Consider the following 22,330-nt stretch of genomic DNA (forward strand, 5'->3'; position numbering starts at 1 on the left):
GTATATAAGGAGGCTGTTGCAGCTTAAATAGGATGGCGGTCTCTACACAGCAAGCATAAATAAGTGAAATCCTCTAGGTTATGTCCCTCACACTATGTCAGCTTATGAAATACTTTGAAGCTCGTTGCTGTGTTGCTCCGTCTTCTCCAGTACTCAATAAAACAGATTCCAGCTGCCTTAGCCAGTTTGAACTCCATTCTCTGTGTCCTCATCTCGCTGAAGCCCTCGTTATCTGTGCTCTGCTTGAGTTCCCCCTCTCTGTGGTGGGGCCTGCTAAATATCTTCAGGCAGAAAGTCAAGTAATTTTAGAGAGCATTGGGTCTCCTCCTCTTAGGGATCACAGTTCTCTGTTGTCCATTGTCCAGTGTCTGGGAACAGTTGTTTCATATACTGTCTAGTTTTCTAGTTGTTTACAGGGGGAGAGATAGTGCAGTTCCAGTTATTCAGCTATGGCCAGAAACTGATTTTCTAAAAACGTTTTTAAAGCTAATGAATTAAAAACCAAAACCAGGAAACACCACACACCCAGAGTATTGAGTCTGCATATAAGGTTGCTCTTAAGCTTATAAATTGTGTGGGTTTTCAGATACATGCATGTGGCATTTGGGCGGGGAACGCTGAATTCCAGAATACCAGTTGAGTCTCAACATTATACTATAGTCACCACAAAAGGTTTTTAAGGCATTTTTCTTAGAGATTTTCAGGAAATATTCCTTTGTAATAGTGCTATGAATATATGTTGAGATACAGGAAAAAAGAATGGAATTATACTGGCCGCAGTACAAATCTAGGCCAAAAAGACTCTCAGTATATTTAATAGACCTTAGAGAAATACAAGGGCGTACTTTACCTTTTAGGCAAAATCATTATTTTTTTAATCAATCTAGCATTATCAGAAGTATATCCATTTGTAGATGGTAAGAGCTATTTGCAAAGTGTTGAGAGTTTTCTGGCAACATATTTCCCTTTCAAGTTTAAAATTCAAGGTAAACATTAGTACTTGTATATTTTTCATACATCTGAAAATATTTATGCTTAATATTTTATCTAAAACATTCTACTTTATATGCAGTATGTGATAAAGATATTACTTGGTAGAAATTAAGAGGTAAAATTTCAATATTTCTATTAACATGTTGCTTATAATAATTAGAATATAAACTCCAGAAAAATCTCTTAGTGGACCAAAAAACCTTCACAGATAATTTATAATTTGCTTAATTAATTTAAATTTAAAAGGCAAATAACTAATAAGCAAATGAAAAATATCTTTAACATCAATAGCAAAAAGAGACTTTTCTAAAAAACTGGATTGTTCAAAATTCAAATCCTGATATTTCTCCTCAATCATTTTTTTTTGCTAGCCTTTCCAATCCCACTGTTTGCTTTTATAACCCACTGTTTCTCATACTAGAAACCTGGCATCATCTCTGACACTTCCTTTCACACAGGACAACCAAGTCATCATCATATTTTATCAATTTCATTCCTAAATTCCTCTTTGCACCCTTCTCTACTACCTTGAGCCAAGCCACCATTACTTTCCATTGGGCTACTATTCTGTCTTCTCTATACAAATTTGTCCTATGCAAGTCCCTTTTCTGTACAATATTGTTCAAAATCTTGTATAGTTTTATATTTTTTCTTAGGAAAAAGCCTCTAAAAGTTAACAAGGCTTATAAGGTCTGGCTATTCCTTACTCTCCAGCCTCATGAGTTCATGATCCACTTGAGTACATGTGGCATCTGCACATTTGCTACCTGATTCTCACCAAGCTGCAGTGGTGACCTTGGCATCTGTAGTTCCCTCAGTCTTGAACACTCTTGCTTCTCTTTTCCCCTGGCTAGCATCCTCCATAAATGACATCCTTCAGGCAAGCCTTTCCTGATTCCTCCCTCACAAGTTTCAGCGTAATTATAATTAGTTGGTTACTTATGACTTGATTAATATCTGGTTTGCTAGTTAGATGATAAGTTCTATGAAGCCGGAGAACATATTTCTGTTGTTCATTTGGGAAGTTCCAGAACTTTGAGTATTTCCTGATTTATAGAGGATGCTTGATAAGCAATGATTTAGGCATGATTAAATATTATACAAGAGAAAGGTGCTTTCAAGGAGTTGTTCAGAAATGGACACTCTTAGTCACTGTTATGAAAGCATAAATTCTTGCAAACTTTATGAAAATCAATTTGAAATTGTTTTTCCAAATCTTTAAATGTTTGATTTCTTTGACTCTGTAATTCCAAATCTGGGAATCTATCCAAGGGAAGTATTCAGGTATACAAATATTTAGTGTACAGTGTATTTATCTGAGCGTTATTTACAATATTAAAAAGTTGGAACTCCTCAAACATTCAATAAATAGAGATTAGCTTAAATAATATTTTGGAAGATTTATTGGCTTATTATCAAAACATTTTCATAGCATTATGACATAAAAACCTTCAATGAATCTTCATGTAAATGTTTTTGAAAGAGAAATTCAAATATAGGGGAGAGTTTAAAGTTTAAATAAAAAATAAAATCATTTGGAAAAAACATAAGGTATCCTTAATTTTAAATGATAATCATGGCATGTCACTTCCATGTTATAAATCTCATTCAAATAGTAGCACAGATCAGGTCAAAAAAGAAAAAGAGAAAAAAAAGTATAGGTAAACAAAGTTACTCCACAAAATTTCATACAAATGATGGCTGTTTGTGGGTGAGAATTAGCATTTATCCTCCATTCTTGTACACAATAAATCACAAACTAGGGATGTTTAAAGGTTCTGAGTTCTGTTTTTAGAACTAACACATTATCTTTGAATTGTTTTGTATTGAACATAACCCTGTCATTCTGATCTGTTAACATTCCGTGTCATGATCTTTCTGTCATCACACTCTTTCCTGGGTGGCATAGGAGATACAGAGCATGTATAAGATGTAGTACCAGCCTTCACATTGTTCATAGGATCATTGCATAGACAACATAGGCACACATAGCCTTTAAAATAATAATATGTTGTTAAAGAATAAATGATTAAGGGACACAAAATAAGGTTATAGACATCGAGTGTTCAAAGGAGGTTGGAGGAGGCAAGGATAAACGTGACTGTATGGTTTGTGGACAGCTTCAGGAGAGAAGGAGAACTTCCTATGGCATTTGCTGTGATTGCAGACTTTCCCAAAGAGGAGATGCCTCATGTTTTGCATCAGGGAGCGTTGACCATTTAGTTTAGAAATGAATGAAATGCTTTTAACAAAATCATGCAAAGTGGATAGTGATTAATGATCCTGACTTGTTAATCTCATGATATTTTATAACTTTTTTATAGCTCTCCGAGACACTGGAAAACAGTCTATTAATAGTGACTGGAAGATTGAACACTCTGGAGCATTCAACTTAGCGGGAACTACTGTCCATTATGTAAGACGAGGTCTCTGGGAGAAGATCTCCGCCAAAGGTCCTACTACATCACCATTACACCTCCTGGTATGAGGGAACGAATCGATAACATTGCATAATCAGCTTCCTATGACAAAGGACATTCCCACCGTGCCTTCTCTTATCTTTTTTCCAAATTTGAATTGTCAAGTAAACATTTAAAATTATTTAAGAGGTGGGTTTTTAGGGTTTTTTAATGTGTTTGAAATCAAGATGTCTAAAAATGGAAATTATTATGAAAGGAGCACGATATTTTAGGGAATTCACAGACTCACAGTAGAAGTGAATTAGCAGGCAATAAGGTTCCTCTTTCCCTAAAAGCATATGTTTACTAACCAGAGTGGATGTCTATAAAGAGAGTGCTATAATATGGCAAACCGTAACATTTCATACATCTGTGAAATGGGCATTGCCTGAATCTGTATAAAATACCTTTGATAAAATGGTATTGGTCCCAGGGGAAAACGTTTGGTAAATATCTAACAAGGCTTCCAATTACCCCATTGTGTTCTTACTAGGTTAAGTGATTCCTGTAAAGAATTATGATAATTTGAATGCTTGGGATAATAAGTTTCTTTACCATGTAGCAGAAGACTAGGTCTGAGTTTGGAGTGAAAGAATCAGGACATTGGGGCTCTGCGCCCTTGCTCATGGCAGGTTCACATACCTCTTTTGACCTTGATCATTGCAGTCAATGCTAATGGCTCAGGAGTTTTTTCTTCTGGTGGCAAAGTCTGAGATTCACACACTTCAACACCTCTTTGAGTCCACACATAAAAACAACTCTAAAATACAGCCAACGGACTGTTTATTTGGAGTGTAGTGTGCCACATTATTTAATATCTCCACACAATTAAAGTTGAAATCTTCCTCAACTGGAGACATCTGTGTTGCCAGTATAGCAGCCAGAGGTTCAAATCTCATACTGGCCCATTTGCTTTTCCTACTTTAACATGCCTGCAAATCACCTGGGGTTCTTGTTAAAATGCATATTCTGGGGAGGAACCTGAGACCTGCATTTCTAACCATCTCCCAGGTGATGCCACTACTGCTGGTCCACTGACCACATTTCAAGTAAGAATGTTTTAGAGAACTGCAGTCAATAGACTTTACCAACAGGAATATGCATAAAGGGAGCAGGGTGAGTTGCATGGGGGCCTTCTGTTCCGAATCTTAATACTAGTAATAATATACACCATCAAGCACTGAGAGTCAGACCCTATCCAAAAGTGCTTTATGTTCATCATAGCACTTAATCCTCAAAATAACCCTGTGTAGTATGTATTATTATTACTCCGTTTTACAGATTAGAAAACACTAAGTATGTAAAAGGTTAAATACTGTGCTCAGTGCCTCCCAGTAAGTTACTTAGCTTTGAATAAACTAGGTGTTAATCCATCTTCTATGCTGCCTCTCCTGATGCAAAGCTTAAATCTAAGTTCTTTACACCAGACAGCCTTGGATCATGAGTATGCATATACTTTAAATAATTATTTTGTTCATTCCCCCACAGTTCCTCTGGATCCTTTTATTTAATTTAAATTGGAAACTCCAGTCTGTGCCCTCTGCCATCTGGAGAGAGGAAAAAAAAAAAAAAAATGACTAAACAAACATTGTATGACCAATATCTGGCTCTTTCCATGACTGGGTCACTTAGAATAACAACATTATCAACAACAAACATTTGTTTAATGATTGGGCTGCAGAAAACGCCATCAGGTTGCCTCCCTTATTACATTAATGTAAACTACGTTTTTTTTAATGGAAGAAGACTGAGGCTCTTTTAGTGAGCCTCTAATTCAGAATCTTAAAACAATATATGTGAGACCTCAGTGTTGGGCAGAGGGAGTTTCCTTGCTGCAGAATCCTTAATCTGACTGGTAATTACCAAGGTTTTTCCTGGAAGCATGAAACATAATTAAAGTCAGTGAACTATGTCTAAAAGAAGGCATCTATGTGACCTGGATTTATTCAGTAATCCAAGGAAAACTGCACTTCTAAGGTATTTTTCTTTAATGACTATTACAGATTGAAAGCTGGTACTGAATTTTGAAAGGCAATACCTTCTGCTGCCATGCTTCAGTATGTGCCCCTCAACTGTAACGCGGTCACACTTTCCTTCTTGCAAAGAATACTGCCAAGTTCAAATGGTTTAAGAAAGAGCTAATGATTTTTTAGCCAATGTCTTTATTTTAAATGGCATTAGGTATTCAAGGACAATCTAAAGTTCTATCGATGAAAAGGTAGTTTTTTAAGAAAAAAAGACATGATTTCACTTAATTAAATAAGTTGGCAAATAATTTATTTATATGTTCATTTCATCAATTTGAAAATCATGTAATAGTCTGGTTATTTCCATAAACAAGGTGAGTCCATCTCTCTCTTTTTTAACTCATTTAGCTGAAAAGTCACTGGCAACATGAAATGAGATATTTAAAGCCAAAATAAGCACTGTGATATACTTAGAAGTAGGATCCAGCATGTTAGTATATATGAATTTTTAAAGTATTATTTTTATTGTTGATATAGTTGATTTATAATGTCATCATACTAGTTCCCCAATCCACATATTAAAATGTATCTTAATATTTCTGATAATATATTGAGGCAGAATCTTAAGAAAAAGAAGTAAAGAAAATTAACCCTGGGCTCATTTAAATTTTTTCCTATTAAGTGTTAACTCTGTAACCTGTCATTACAACCACCTTGATACAGATTAAATATTTAAGTTTTCTAATACTTCAACATAATTTAAAATTTAGATATATATGTTTTTATACATCACAGCGTGTCATACAGACTGCTTCCATAAATCCTCAGATCCATAGAAGTGATATATTCCATGAGCTTGTTTGACATATTTGGTGAAAATGTATTTATAAAGAAACATATATTCTCATTCATTCTTTTATTTAAAATGAGTATATTTCAGGTATTTTTCTTTCATTTAAAACATGTATGCTTGCCCATGATGATGCAGTTCTTAGCTTGATACTGGGTACCATGGGAGAACAAAGCAGACATGGTCCCTGCTTATGGTTTAGTCCATGTAGCCCAAAGTTCAATCATTCTCATACATCCTTTATGGTTTCTTACACTGTTTACATATGTGTACATAACTGTACCATTATTAAGTTAATTTGCAGTTAGAAGTTCTTTTTAACGTAAATTTCTTTTCAAAGGAAATGATCTTTATTATAAATGGAAAATTAGTAACCTTGCCAAAGTTAAACTGTAAGCATACATGGAATAAAATTCTTGTCCTCTAATTGGCTTAGAAGTTCTCTGCCCTTATGGAGTGAAATGATTTCCAAAATCTTCTCTTCCTCTGTTGACACAGCGACTTATTATTCATCTTTCTCTTTTATATGAGTGGAACGGCTTCATTTGATATTAGATCGTGGGTTATATCTTGATGTTATGTAGGACACATGTCCCTGTCCCCCCTACTAAAGTCATCTCATACTTGTACCATGCTTTGAGAGACTGTCTAGTCCATCAACTTGGGAGAAAGTGATGTGGTATCTCTGACCTTATTCAGGTGGCCTATGTTTTCCATGCTGTCTTTAGCTCAAAGGTAAGTGTGTAACTCCAGTGATTTCAGAAGCAGGACAATTTTAACATTTAAGCATAATATCTCAAGTCTACTATATATTAAAGGAGCATGCACACCATGCAAAAAGCATTTTAAGGTATTCGTATCCTTAGTTTTATGCTTTACATTGAATATGCTCTACTTTGATCCATCTGCCTTGATCACTTTTATATATTATAGGTGCTGCTGTTTCAAGACCAGAATTATGGTCTTCATTATGAATACACTATCCCGTCAGACCCTGTACCAGAGAATCAGAGCTCCAAAGCACCTGAACCCCTTTTCATGTGGACACACACAGGCTGGGAAGATTGCGATGCCACGTGTGGAGGAGGTGAAGTATTTTTCAGTATTTACCTTTCCAAAACAGCTTCTTTTCTGATTAACCATTGATAATTAAGACAGGTCCATAACCCCTTATCTAAAATTTCAAACTCCATAAAGGATTGGAAACTGAAAGTTTTTTGCGACACGTTTAGTGCCTAAATCCCTGAACTATTTTGCAGCAAAAACTGGCATGAATTGAAGAAAGGCTACGTACAGTTGTTACATATGTCACTCAATATGGTCACTCATTGCATTGCTTTGCATAAATATTAACACTTATGGGGGCTGCCCTAGACACCATACAGGTTGTTATGTCATATACTTACACTTTTATATTTACTTGGGACACTATACCATTTAGAGTTCAGAGAGATGGGAAGAAACCAACAAAGCATATTAAAATAAGTAGCCAACAACATTGGAGAAAAAACATGCAAATGAGAATGCTTTTCTGTAAGGCAAGTGAGAAAGTATTTATTACAAGAAAGAGAGAATGATCAACTGTATCAAAAGCTGCTAATAAGTCAAAAATAATGTGCACTGAAATTGACTATTACATTCAAATATATTTATTGTATTTCAAAAGATATTATATTTTTATATTTGAAACATAGAGGTCAATGATGACTCTGTCAAAATTACTTTTAATGATTTGGCTCAAAAGACTAAGTGGAGTGAATTCAAGAGAAAATAGCATGTGATGAATTGAAGAAAGGACTAAAGGTAACAGGAAATTTTACTGAAACAAGAAAGCAGAGAAATGTGGCATTAGCTGGAAGGGAATATGAATCAAAGAGTTTGTTGTTGTTTTTAATAGGGGAAATTATACATGATGATTTCCCAATGTGAGTTTTCTAGAACAGAACAGAAAACTAGTGGTGCAAAGGAGAGAGCAAAAAATTTCTGGAGTGATATCCTTAAGTTGGCAGGATGGATGGAATGGAATAGTTGGCTTTGGATAGAAATATGGAGAGCCCATCACTAGTAACAGGAGAAAATACAGTATTTTGAACAGAAGCAGATGTTGGAAACTTGTGATGGTACTCTTTTGGTTGCATCTATTTTATCAGTAAAGGCCATTTTGCTGCTATTAAAGGTGAGAAAGGAGATATGAGAATTTTGAAAAGAGAGGAGATGTGAAGTGGTCACTTAAGAGAGTGAGAGAATGAATGAAATGGTACATGTATTTTGACTTTATGGTAGCATTGATGGTCCACTTGAAGTTGACAGTCATGAATTTAGCTTGACATACATATCATAATGATACTTACCCTCCAGCTATGTACAGCATACAGATGCACTTGTGGTACAAGTTTTGGAATTGCCATGTGAGTGTAATAAAACAAAAGGAGAATCCGCTTGACCTGAGGTTGTATGTAAGGAGTTGAAAATGATTGGCCATGGAATTTAGTTGTATAAGGAGGAAACTAAAAATACAAAGGACTTTGAAAGACAGTGAAAAGGTGGTAGCACTAATGGATTTTAGGGCCTGGTGGAGTTAAAGAACTTTTAGACTCAGGGTACTTAAGGGAGAGGGCTGGAAATACAGGAGATGGTGACAGAAAATAGAGCTAAGAGTATGGAGGGGATATAGTTATTAGTAATAACAAGACCAGGAGAGTTAGTGGCTTCTGTGAAGTGGAAGTACAGATCTTTGGGAAGAGAAGTGTGCCCGGAACTGAGAGGCCTCAGTGTTGGAAGAACCGTTCAAATGGCTATAATAATTACCAAAAAAAATGTGTTAGGAGCAGTATTAGAAAATAGAACAATAATCCAGGAGGTAAAATCTTAGAGTAAAAAGAGAGATTGAATCAGGGCTTGGTGTTCGGTTACAACAAGAAGGGGACTGCACTGCATAGTCTGCTCCAAAGCTGTAGGTTTAGGAAGAAGGAAGGGAGAATGGTCTGGTGGTGACAGCGAGGGGCATGGATATCCATGCTCTCTAGATGCAAAGGTATGGGGTGTAAGCAAGAAAATGGCCACCCCACTGGCGGCGGTAAAGGAAGCAAGAAACAGTGTCCTCAGGAGAGAGGAAAAGGGTACCGGGACCATCCAGAGGTTTGGAGGCTGGGGAGGAACAGCTTTTGCTGCAGCACTTGGAGCTCTGGGGTCACCAGAGCAAAGGCAACATGGTGGGCAGGGGAAGGGAGACATTATAAAGAGCATACTTTGCTCCCAGGGGTACAGAGTAATTATAACAAAAGGATTTCTAGTCCCTCACAATTTAAAAGCTTGTAGCAATCACGCTTGGCACAATGAAATTTTCATTGGCCATGTTTCCCTGGGGTCCCATTATCACCATGTGACTTGGGATCCTGTGTCCTCAGTCCTCTCCTGCTGATGACCCCTTGTACACCCAAATTCCTATTCCTCTGCTTCTCCCATTTCTTACTGATGTCAGGCCCATTTCATTTAAGGGGTTCTGATTCACATCCCCTATCCATACAAAAACAAAAACACAAATATAAACAAACACATTTAAAATGAAGATCCACAGAGTTAGAGCTTTTTTCTTTAATATAACTCAGCCGCCATTCCGTGATGGGTTATCTGGAAATGGAGCAACGAAAAGGTTGCTGGTTCCTGTTATTGCACTGAAAGGCAGTCATTAAAATCTGTTTACATCTGAGACTCTAGACAGGAAAGTGTTTGCCCAGTGAATTTTATTATACTCATTTTTTTTTCATTCTGCCATAATTGTGGTCTAGTAAAAGCTTTGGAAGTAAACATACAGAACTTGTCAGTCTTCAGTTTGAACAAGCGAATTTTTAGGGTTAAAATTTTTTTCCAAAATCACATTAATTGCAACCTAGAATATGTTTTGTCAATTGTCAGGCCTTAAGAAATAGAGGTTCAATGTAAATTATTTTAGTTTCAAGGTCAGAAGGGCTTTTAGATATTCTTAAGCACAACTTCATAATTATTAACCTGAGAAAAGTGAAGTGCATTAGAGATTGAGACTTCCCAAGGTCACAGGCCCAACGTGGGAGGAGCCAAGATTAGAATCCAGGACTCCAGAGTTCAAGTCTTCTTTCCTCCATGTTATATACTTCCTTCAAGAGCAGTTCAGGGGTTTAGTGTCATTTCTTTCCACAAAGTATGTATAGCATGTCCCTTAGAGATTACATAGGTTTTATTTGTTTTTTTTTAATTAATTTTTATTGGAGTATAGTTGCTTTACAATGTTGTTAGTTTCTACTGTACAGCAAACTGACTCAGCTCTACGTATACCTATATCCCCTCTTTTTGGGATTTCCTTCCCATTTAGGTCCCCACCGTACATTAAGTAGGGTTCCCTGTGCTATACAGTATGTTCTCATTAGTTATCTATTTTATATATAGTATCAATAGTGTATATGTGTCAGTCCCAATCTCCCAGTTCCTCCCACCCCCCCTTTCCCCTCTGTATCCATACGTTCTCTACGTCTGTGTCTCATTTATACTTTGCAAATAAGATCATCTATACCATTTTTCTGGATTCCACACATATGCGTTAATATACGATATTTGTTTTTCTGACTTCACTCTGTATGACAGTCTCTAGGTCCATCCACGTCTCTACAAATGACCCAGTTTTGTTTCTTTTTATGGCTAATATTCCACTGCATATATGTACCACATCTTCTTTATCCATTCCTCTGTTGATGGACATTTAAGTTGCTTCCATGTCCTGGCTATTGTAAATAGAGCTGCAATGAACATTGGGGTGCATGTGTCTTTTTGAATTATGGTTTTCCCTGGGTATATGCCCAGTAGAGGGATTGCTGGGTCATATGGTAGTTCTATTTTTAGTTTTTTAAGGAACTTCTATACTGTTTTCTATAGGGGCTGTCCCCGTTTACACTCCCATCTACAAACAATAAATGCTGGAGAGGCTGTGGGTAAAAAGGAACCCTACATAGGTTTTCTTTGGATTCAAAGAGATGTTTTATTTAATATGTTAAATAAGAATTTAGATATGTCCTTACTTTTATTTCAAATGACTTATTTTATAAAATAGTCCTAATTATAAGCAACCTTTATATGATTTGCACTTGAATAAACCTTCTCTCTCAAATCTGTTCCATTGTGTTTAGTCAACAGTTTTCAATTATCTCTGACTATGTTAATAGGACATATATTCATTTCAATGCCAAAATATTTCTGGGCATTTGGATATTATTTTCCTTTGCAGTTCATAAATAAAGTAGATGGACAAGGTTTCAAGTATCGCATTATTTCTGACTCCGTTTCGTCGATTTTATAGCCAGAAAGAGCTTTGTAATCTTTCAGCATATTCATGAATTAGATGAGAGTAAGTTCAAAGCACAGAACATTGGAAACAGACTCATGTAAAATTTATCTTCAGCAGCAAAGAGGAATAATAGAACTATTCTACTTCACAGAAATATTAAGCAAGAAAGAGCAAATAAAGTATCACAGGGCAGTATAAAATTTCAGTGTTCGACATGTTATTTTTTTGAATACAATTTTAAGGCATCACATTCCGGAAATAAGTGGGAAAAAGAAATTTAAAAAAAATACCTAATGTCCAGTAGCTAAATTTTTATCAATATCTTTTACATCAGTATCTCAAACTAAGTTTTAAAATTACCCAAATAAGAGTTAACTGATTATGCGTTTCTATTAATTTATTAATACCAGTTGTTACAAGATAACAAAAGCCTAAGATATAAAAACTTCTTCTTTTAGAAGAAATATTACTTTAAAATATCTAGTAATGCTGGTGATCTCAAGTAAATTTTTCCAGCAGTTTAACTTGTACACTTTTCATCACGATCTTGTCAAATTCAAATCATAGTTCCAGAAAAATTTGAATGGATATATCATTTTGTACTTTAGCATTGGCCATTGATATTAGTCCTTTTATTTTCAAACATCGTAAAACATATTTGTGAAATAAATGTTTACTTTGCATTGGTGTTCTAAAATATCTAAAAATCTTTGAAGGGATGTTTTAAATTTATTTTGGCACCTTAGAAGTAGGGGTCAGTGGATAAAAGATTTTTTTGACATAAAAGACTGTTTGAAATGATCTTGGTCTTCAGAGACATCAGGGATCTATCATTCCATAATATCTGATGGTTTTTTGTGGAGTTAGCATTCCACATACTATATACAGTAACTGCATTACTCTAGGACTTTTATCTAGTAGATGAATTAATGAAATAAAACCTTGAGTGAAGGCCCCCAAATTTAATAACGTGTTTTGACATAAATGAAGAGTTAAACATGCTTTTAAGAAATCTGAATAGATACAATTTGAAGGGAAAAAAAATAAGTCAGCATTCCACATTCTTCACATTAGTCCAAATCCTGCTAGCTTATGACTCTCATGCTGTAAACCTTGTATTGTGATATCTTCTAGACATGGCTTTCCTTGTCCATGACCAGGTTCTCAGGAGGCATCCAAGTTTGGGGGTCCAAATTGAGGAAGTATTTCAGTATACCAATACCTGTATCTTATGAAGGGTGCTGGGTTTTTTCCTGTTTTTCCCTTTCACAGGCACTTTGCATGTACCAAAGTAAATGTTATTAGCCAAAGAAAACGCACCAAAATATATTTTTGCTCTTCTCTGCATTATTTTGTTTTAGTAATATTTAGTGCCATTTTGTATCCTATTGATGCTTTCTTTACTTAAATTAATAGGAATGTTTATATTAATGTAAACTCTTTATAAACTTGAATTTAACACCTAAATAATAATCCATGTATTAGATTTGCCATATATAATTATTTCCCATAATTATTCATTTAGTTTGCACATGATTTTTTACCATCTTAGGAAACACAGTGTTGAGATGAACCTCTTAGTACAGGAAGTACTTTGAGCTTGAATTACATGTTTATATTTCATTTGTTGATTCCTTTACCAATACTGACTGTACTTGCACTTTTGCTGGATGATTCAAAGATGAGTACTTTCTGTTTTTAGAAAATTTACTATCCACCTAGTAGGGGTTAGATAATAAGAAAACACCATACAGAGTGATATGGGGAATTGTAAAAAGCCTTCCAGGGATATGCATAGTTGCAAAGGCCCTGGGGTTAGTGAGAATGTTTATTACTAGAGTGAAAAATATGAGGATCAAGCTGTGGGAAATTATTTGACCAAAAAAGTAGAAAGAAGGTAATTCGTGAAGGTACTTAAGTGTTATGCTAGCACTCAAGTTAAATTTAACTTGAAGGTTAGGGGATTACATTAAAATATTTGTGTGTATGGAAATGACAAGATCACATTGGATTGTTTATTGAGTGTTATGAACAATACAAAATACAATTTTTTATTAAAATAAAAAATGAAATTGTCATTTTAATATTAAGCCCAAACCTTGAAGGAAAAAATGTTTTATAGAAATGTAAAAAGAATGGCTAAAAATTAAAGGACATGACATGACATTAAAGGACATGACATTATGTAACTCTAAGAAGTGCTCAGAAAAAAGACCTTCTTCATCATTGAAGTATTTTTACTTTTGGTTCAATTGCTTGCTAGTCATTGTTAGTTCAATAGAAAATAATTAAGTAAAAATTTTTAAAGAAGAATGTAAAGACAGATGACTATATATAGTCTCTTTCTTATAGACTTCCCCAGCTTTAGTAAAACATTTGGATGAATTGTTGTACAAATTGTGGTCCATCCACAGCAGGATTTACTAGTTGGCAGTAGAAAGAAACAAATGATTGATACAACAATGAAGATGTACCTCCAAGGGGATCATGCAGAGTAAAAAAGTCAGTCCCCAAAAGTTATACACTGTATATACACTGTATATAACAGTTTTCAAAACATTCTTGAAAATATTATAGGAATGGAGAACAGGTTAGTAGCTGCCGGGACTCATTGAGTGGTGGATGGTAGGGGAAGTGGGTGTGGCTCTAAAAGGGTAACTGGAGGGATTTTTGTGGTGATGGAAATATTGTACATCTTGACAATATCTATGTCAGTGTGCTGGTTGTGATACTGTACTCTAGTTTTGCAAGTCATTACCACTGTGGGGAACTGGAAAAGGGTATTCAGATTCTCTTTATTATTTCTCACAAGTAGATGTGAGTATACAATTATTTCAAAACTAAAAAGTAAAAATTTTTTTAAAAGTTTGAAATGTCCCATAACATACAGAGAATTTCAGTTATGCATATTAAAACACTGTACCCACTCCCCAGATTGTTTCTACATGTATGATGCAGGTTTTAGAAATGTGATCTACCTGAGTAGACTATAGTTTTATTAAAAATTTCCATTTCATGAGTTAAATACAGAGCATAGAAAAAAAATCAATTTATCACTGAGATTGGAAAAGAAGGAACACAACATAATGTGTACTCTGTTCAGTGTCTTCAGAGAACAAAGAAAGAATCAGTAAATAAAAATTACCCCTCCTTTTCAGATTTTGCCCAAATTTGGTAATAAGATGAATATATAATGGTTATTGTATTTTATTTGTAATTATGTTCAAAACAGATTTCCCCAATACTGATTTAGTGGGAATGACCCAGAGATGAAATTAATTCCCATAAAGCAAATAATACACTGTCAACAGCTTGCAGCTACTCAAGGTTCAGGCAGAAGGCCAGTTACTTCATCACTTTCTGTTCATCCCTCGGTTCTACAGTACTGGATGCGTTATAAATACTGCTGTTAGATGCTATAATGGAAATTTCCTCTGTTGGCTGGGACATAAAACTATATAAAAGAAAAAAATCAAACAATAACATTTCTGTATGGCTTTAAGATCCTAGTTGTATTTTCATAGGCATAATGTGCCTGTAACTGAGCATTAGATTTCTTTTCTTGATTCTCTTGTCTTTGTTCAATGAAATTTTTAAAAAGTAGGGCTAATCCCTCTTCTAGCTGCCAAAAAACTTATGATGTGAGGGTCTTTGCTACAATGTAGATGGAAATGTTCCAATTCGTGCTCACATGCCTTCATACTTTTTTAGAGCACCAGTAAGGTGCTCCCTGTAATGGCACCAGTACCTGTATCTCTTTTGATATATCAATACTTAAAAGATTTTTTTCAAAAGCTCAATATGTTACCTCTGGGCCAACATAACTAAGGTTAGATATTTTCTGAGTAAAGGAAAAAATGCAGTGTAATTAGCTCTGAGTTACTCATTCTGTGGCTACACTGAAGTTCAGCAAAGGCTCTCTGGGTATTGTCTGTTTGTCATCTTTTTGTGCTGTAGTTGGCAAAAAGCATTAAATTTAAATTAGTTTAGACAACTACATCTATTCTGTAAAAGAGTGTCTTATAACTATGAGGTTTTAAATTAGATTTTAAAACTAATATTTATATTTCATAAAAGCAACGTTTATTTTAATCCTACTTTTAGGTAGGCATCATTGTCATGTAGAAATAATACTTACATATGCTAGCATTATACAAAAGTTGTGTTACACCTATTTCATAAAGGTCATATAGGAGCACCTGAGGCATAGGAAACTAGGTGGAAGTTGACCAAAAACTTCCCAAATTTTCACATTTAGGTAACTCCTACCTAGTAAAGCCAGTTTCTTCTGTGAAGAAAAATTAACATCATAAGTCATTTCTGCTTATCTAGCAGCTTATTTGAAAATTATTTGAAGTTGGTGGGTATTGAACACTATTATGATTAAGTCTAATGCCTCACCCCACCCTTCTTGACCTACCAAGGAATAGCCTGGACAGCCCTTAAACATTTGCCTGGGGCTTATAAGGTTACCTTTCCTCTACACATTAGCATAAGCTTACCTGACTGCATGAGCTGCACAGGTCAGGCTAGTGGACCTCTGAGACGTGGCTGTCGCATTAGTTAGGCAGCTGGCACTCCACATAAAGTCCTTGCCCCAGAGACCGCAATCCAGCCCATGCTCCATTTGCCAAGTCATGCAGCCTTGTTCCAAGGCAACTTCTCGGTGGAGAAAGGAGCACCTGGGGGGTACCTTTTACTTATCTATGGTTGGATGTCCATCTCAAGGCCCTCCCCATTGTTGGCCCATTGGTGCACCCTTCACTGAGTGCCACAGAGTCCTGGTTGAAGGCATGCCTTTTCCCTCTCGAAGGAAAAGACCTTTTACCTGCTTGGCACTCTTGTCTGTCTTGAGCTCCCATAGAAAAAATTGCATTGCTCCAGAACTCTGGGATTCTCCAGATAGAAAATAATTTAGCCAACATTGTGCTGCCTATGCTAGAAGATGGAACTAAAGATCTAAATGTTTTCAATAACATGACATGCAGTGACCACAGATATAATTATTAGTTAATCCACATATGTATGTAGATATAGTCATGTTTTTATACTACAAGTTGTCATGGGACTATGCTCAGTGTTGTTGAGAGGGTAATCAAGGAAAGATCCTGAACCTGTTTCTATTCTTTTGCCTTCCACTTGGTTACCCCTGTCTCTCCCAATCCCCCTCAAGTCAAAGTAAAAGATACTCAAAAGTTATTCAAAGTAGCTCTCTCTCTCTCTCTCTACATCCTTTCTTGATGCCAGCCTCCTTCTCTGTTAATTAAAGAACGGAGTGACCTCTCTGCCACAAGCCCAGGCTGTCCTGTTTGGCATGACCAGTATGAATGCTCTGAGCTTCCTAATTATCATTGCATGGTAGTCATAAGCTCCTAACTAATGGGCCCTTCAATAGTGACCCAAAAGACTTGTGATTTTTTTTTCTTAATCCTTCATGACCTGTCTGGCTTTAAAATTATTGGCTGATTTAATTATTTTATAATGTCAAACAAGTTAAATTAAATTATTAAATCCTATATAGATATTTAAACTTTTTTAGAGAAACAGAATCAGCACATATGTAGTAGGCTTTTTCAGTGTAAGATGAAATAATAAGTGTTGTCAAGCAAGTGTGCTTATAGGGCTCTAAGCAAAATGAATACAGCATACAGAGAAAGGGGAAAAGCCAGTTTTCTGAAAGCTGGTGGAAAATGGGAAAACTCCCATGGCTTTTCTTAGAGAACAGGATAATCATTAGGGAATGAGGATTTCTTGAATTCTTGGGGTCTTTACCAGAAGTGACAACAATATAAGTCTGAGTTATATTCAAGAGAAGCTTGCTTCCCATAACTTACCCCCTGATGGTATACAGCCAGATGGTAAAATGTGCACACGTTTATATGCATATTTATGTGCACAAAGGTTTCATACAAATACTGCTTTCCACCACTGAATGCTAAAAGATGGCACAGTCCTTTATAAAAATCTTTAAATAACATCTTATCAACTTATGCACCATAATCCCTTTGTATTATAAAACTTGCCATTTAATTGCTAACAAGAAAAAAAATTATCTTCCTTAAGCCTAGAGTTACATTTTGTTATATAAATTATAAAAATATCATCCTCATTGATCTAACCTAAAATTTGTTTAAAATATGAAAATTACAAGTCTAGGAATACCTCGAATAAACATGCATATAAGACTATGCAATAAGTCCATTGCATAGAGGCCTAAAATAACATTTCTTTTTATGTTTCTTTGCTCTTTTCAGGAGAAAGGAAGACAACAGTGTCTTGCACGAAAATCATGAACAAAAATATCAGCATTGTGGACAATAAGAAATGCAAATACTTAACCAAGCCAGAGCCACAGATTCGCAAGTGCAATGAGCAACCGTGCCAAACAAGGTAACCCTGTCCCACCACTCATTAACAAAATCCCATTTTCTTAAAAACAATGCAGTGGATATGTACCAAAATGTAAGGCTTTAAATAAGCAAGGTCTAAGAAAGAAAGATAATCAGCTTGATGGAATGAGTGTTAGAAAACCAAGGTTAGGATTGACCTCAACTTCAGCTGCTGTCCACAGTGTGACGACAACTCCTAACTGGATGGCAGAGGAGTATTTAAAAGTATTTGGTAACCTGTTGGTCACCTCTTCAAAAATCTGGTTATTTGGTTGAATTCAGCTACTCATTCCTAAATTCTCCAAAATGGTGTTTTAAGCGCTTGCCAATGACGATATAAACTAAAGTGGGACTGGCCAGGACCCAGTCCCCTACACAACAGTGGGGGCATTTGGTCCTTCTGGTCCCCAAGGCTAGATCCTCACTTCCTCACCCCAGAGTCCCAAGGCAAACTGTTTGGTTCCTGATCTCTGATCACCAGATTCCCGACCTGGGTCCTAGTTATTCGAAAGTTGGTTGCTTCGGTCCCATGTGACTTCCCCAGTGAGTAATAAGCAACAAAGCAGGCAAGAAACTCATGAGTAGGGGATAGAACCGCAATGCTGAGTACCGTAAAGTGGTGTAAAAGAAAGGCTACGCCTCAGTAACCAGCAGAGATGGATGAATGGAACCTTAGTATGATTTTGGGGTGGGCTTGCAGCAAGGCTGTGCAGAATGGTTTCAGGCACAGGGCTCCCGAAAATCTCTGTGCTTTCATATAAAAATTAATGTTGGGCTTGAGTGGAACTCAGCCCCAGTGTCAAAAGTCCTCAAAACAGAATGACAAAAAGAGTCTGAAGCTGGATTGATTCCTCTAGAATATGGAGACACAGACTTTTATTCTATCCTGACACTCAGAGATTTATTGAAGCTCAGTGAGTTAGGGTGTATTTGTGAGTTCTTAGGGAGTCAAACAATTGATCTCCTCTCCCAAGTTTCTGCAGTGGAGTCACAGCGAATGTGTATATACTGCAACTTGGATATGCAGAGAATTTGTAGCTTTGGAGTGCTCTCTAACTAATATAATCTTCCTCGTGACCTTCCACCTCAATGTATGGGGAAGTGAAAGGAGAGTGAGAAACAGAGTTGCCGATTAACTATATTTAGGCTTTTCTGTCTTCAGTAATCTCTAATGCTCAGTTCTTCTGGTTTCCCTCTTCGCCCACCTTCCCCTTCAGAGGTAGCACTGCATCCCAAGCGCCTTCTATTTCTGGCTTATTGCAAAACTCAGTTGTTAAGCCCTCCAGATCTGGCTCATGCTATGTCAACCAGCTTAAAAGAATTTGGAAAATCTTGTCTTTCTCTACAAAGCTGAAATTTCAAGACTTGCTTTTCTGTAGACTCAGTGTATTTAAGGTATCAAAAGCTGATTATCTACTTTTTCCTTTCTTTGCATCCGTGCTCTAACAATTCTTCCCTCCCCCTCAAAGGGAAAAATATGCTTCCAGAGAATAGAAGAATGGTATGTAAAAGAATATGCAAAAGAAAAACGTACATTACTTTCAATAATGTTCAATAATGCCCTTTGCACAAGCCGAACTATATGCTTTTCATCTAACTCTGTAATTACGTGTTTTTGTTTTGTTTTGTTTAACATCTTTATTGGAGTATAATTCCTTTACAATGGTGTGTTAGTTTCTGCTTTATAACAAAGTGAATCAGTTATACATATACATATGTCCCCATATCTCTTCCCCCTTGTGTCTCCCTCCCTCCCACCCTCCCTATCCCACCTCTCTAGGTGGTCACAAAGCACTGAGCTGATCTCCCTGTGCTATGCGGCTGCTTTAATTATGTGTTTTTACAAGGCAGGGTAGTAATCAACAGAAAGGGTGACCTAGGGAAATATTGTTGCCTACGGTCAGGTCCTTGGGTCTTTTCCATTCATTGCTAGGCAGATAACAGATGCTGAGTTTTTAGCTTTTGCCCTGTCAGCTAAAGAACCTGGATTTTTTTGTTGTTGTTATTACTATTCCTAAGAATTATCTTTCTCTTTTTTTTTTTTTTTTTTTTTTTTGCGGTACGCCGGCCTCTCACTGTTGTGGCCTCTCCTGTTGCGGAGCACAGGCTCACGGGCCCAGCCGCTCCGCGGCATATGGGATCTTCCCGGACCGGGGCACGAACCCGTGTCCCCTGCATCGGCAGGCGGACTGGGAACCACTGCGCCACCAGGGAAGCCCTCTTTCTCTTTTTTTAATCTCTTTTAATAGACATTAAAATGCTAATTTACCTTTTGTTAAAGAATTTATTAAAATGTTTCAAAACACCATTTCTTTTATATACCATATAGCTTTCCCATTTGGATAAAAGAGCAGGAGCTTTTTCTGATATATCAGGAATCTTGAATGACCTGGATTTGAGGACTAGAGCATATTTGTCACTTCCTAACCTGGTCTGTGAAGAATCAGAATGTACAGTACACACCATTCATTCACTGACCTCAGCTATCTTGGGGGAAAATGCCTTGATAATGACTTGGTAAAATGAATAGTTTTGAAAGGTTGATACATTTCTGAGTGAGAAATTTTTGCAGCTGGAGACTGGAAGTCTTTTTGTTAGCAATTATTATCTTCTTTCCCTTGGAAAAGGAGGCAGTGCATTTTGAACCACCAAGAAGCAATGTCAGTGAGGTTAACCAAAATACTGGAAGGTAAGAAATTGACATGGGCAATCCTGAGGGGTCATCACAGGAAATCTTTCCAAGATTTACTGGCATAGCACAACTTTTGTTCCTCTTGCTTCTTCTTTTTTCCCCACCATGGTTAAAAACATTCTAATTACCATTCACATTTTTTGAAAAAGTCACCAAATGGCCTGATGTAACCCTATGTACCAAATATAAAATATATTAATGCACTAGTAAATAGCTTTGTAAAAAGGAGGCTTGAAGATGAGGAAATGAGATAATTCCCAATTAGATGAATTCTAAAATATAAAATGTTTTCTCTCACTACAATATGTTTCATATTTTTGTTCTTATTTTTCAGCAGCTTTCCAAGGAATGAAAAAAGTAATGTCTTATCATTATACTAAGGATTTCTAAAATATATTTTATTTAAAAAATTAGGATTTCATGAAATTGCAAATACTTCTCTTTTCAGTAGTGTCTTCCATAGTTCCATGGTTGGTTCCCTAGTTGAGGGGAAAGGCATATAGATGGGTTTAAATGATGCTTATAGCCTAGGTATCCTTGTGCAGAAAGAAGAAGCAGAAACTAAAATAAATTTGGGAGATAAATATTCACTTTAGGAAAAATCTACTAGGGGACTCCAAAGCAAAATGGTAGGTCTGCATCATACTTGAAAGATGAGCAGACAGGAACTTCATTAGAGGCAATACTGCAGTGCAAATGTTATCGTGTTTAACAGCAATCGGTTGCAGGTGATGGGCATAATACATTAGTGATTACTTCCTCGAGATAAGTAGGGAGTTCTCTGTGGCAGGCTTCTTTTTTTTTTTTTTAACATCTTTATTGGAGTATAATTGCTTTACAATGGTGTGTTAGTTTCTGCTTTATAACAAAGTGAATCAGCTATACATATGTTCCCATATCTCTTCACTCTTGCGTCTCCCTCCCTCCCACCCCTCTAGGTGGTCACAAAACACCGAGCTGATCTCCCTGTGCTATGCGGCTGCTTCCCACTAGCTATCTATTTTACATTTGGTAGTGTATATATGTCCCTGCCACTCTCTCACTTTGTCACAGCTTACCCTTCCCCCTCCCCATATCCTCAAGTCCATGCTCTAGTAGGTCTGTGTCTTTATTCCCATCTTACCCCTAGGTTCTTCATGACATTTTTTTTCTTACATTCCATATATATGTGTTAGCACACGATATTTGTCTTTCTCTTTCTGACTTACTTCACTCTGTATGACAGACTCTAGGTCCATCCACCTCACTACAAATAACTCAATTTCGTTTCTTTTTATGGCTGAGTAATATTCCATTGTATATATATGCCACATCTTCTTTATCCATTCATCCGATGATGGACACTTAGGTTGCTTCCATCTCCTGGCTATTGTAATTAGTGTTGCAGTGAACATTGGGGTACATGTGTCTCTTTGAATTATGGTTTTCTCAGGGTATATGCCCAGTAGTGGGATTGCTGAGTCATATGGTACTTCTATTTGTAGTTTTTTAAGGAACCTCCATACTGTTCTCCATAGTGGCTGAACCAATTCACATTCCCACCAACAGTGCAAGAGTATTCCCTTTTCTCCACACCCTCTCCAACATTTACTGTTTCTATATTTTTTGATGATGGCCATTCTGACTGGTGTGAGATGATATCTCGTTTTAGTTTTGATTTGCATTT

At 36.3% G+C, this 22,330-nt stretch overlaps 1 protein-coding gene across 1 annotated transcript in view; it reads left to right on the forward strand.

The window, feature by feature from the left end:
- Positions 1-22,330, forward strand: part of ADAMTS19 (ADAM metallopeptidase with thrombospondin type 1 motif 19) — a gene marked incomplete at its 3' end in the record, with an annotated part of 279,689 nt that overhangs the window by 222,568 nt on the left and 34,791 nt on the right. Inside the window, exons 17-19 of the mRNA XM_082652620.1 lie at positions 3,318-3,475; positions 7,203-7,356; positions 17,838-17,973. Coding sequence (XP_082508746.1) covers positions 3,318-3,475; positions 7,203-7,356; positions 17,838-17,973 — 448 coding nt within the window. The remainder of the gene's footprint in view (positions 1-3,317; positions 3,476-7,202; positions 7,357-17,837; positions 17,974-22,330) is intronic.

This window comes from Grampus griseus (genome assembly GCF_964374135.1).
Source record: "Grampus griseus genome assembly, chromosome: 3".
Classification (NCBI taxonomy): Eukaryota; Metazoa; Chordata; class Mammalia; order Artiodactyla; family Delphinidae; genus Grampus; species Grampus griseus.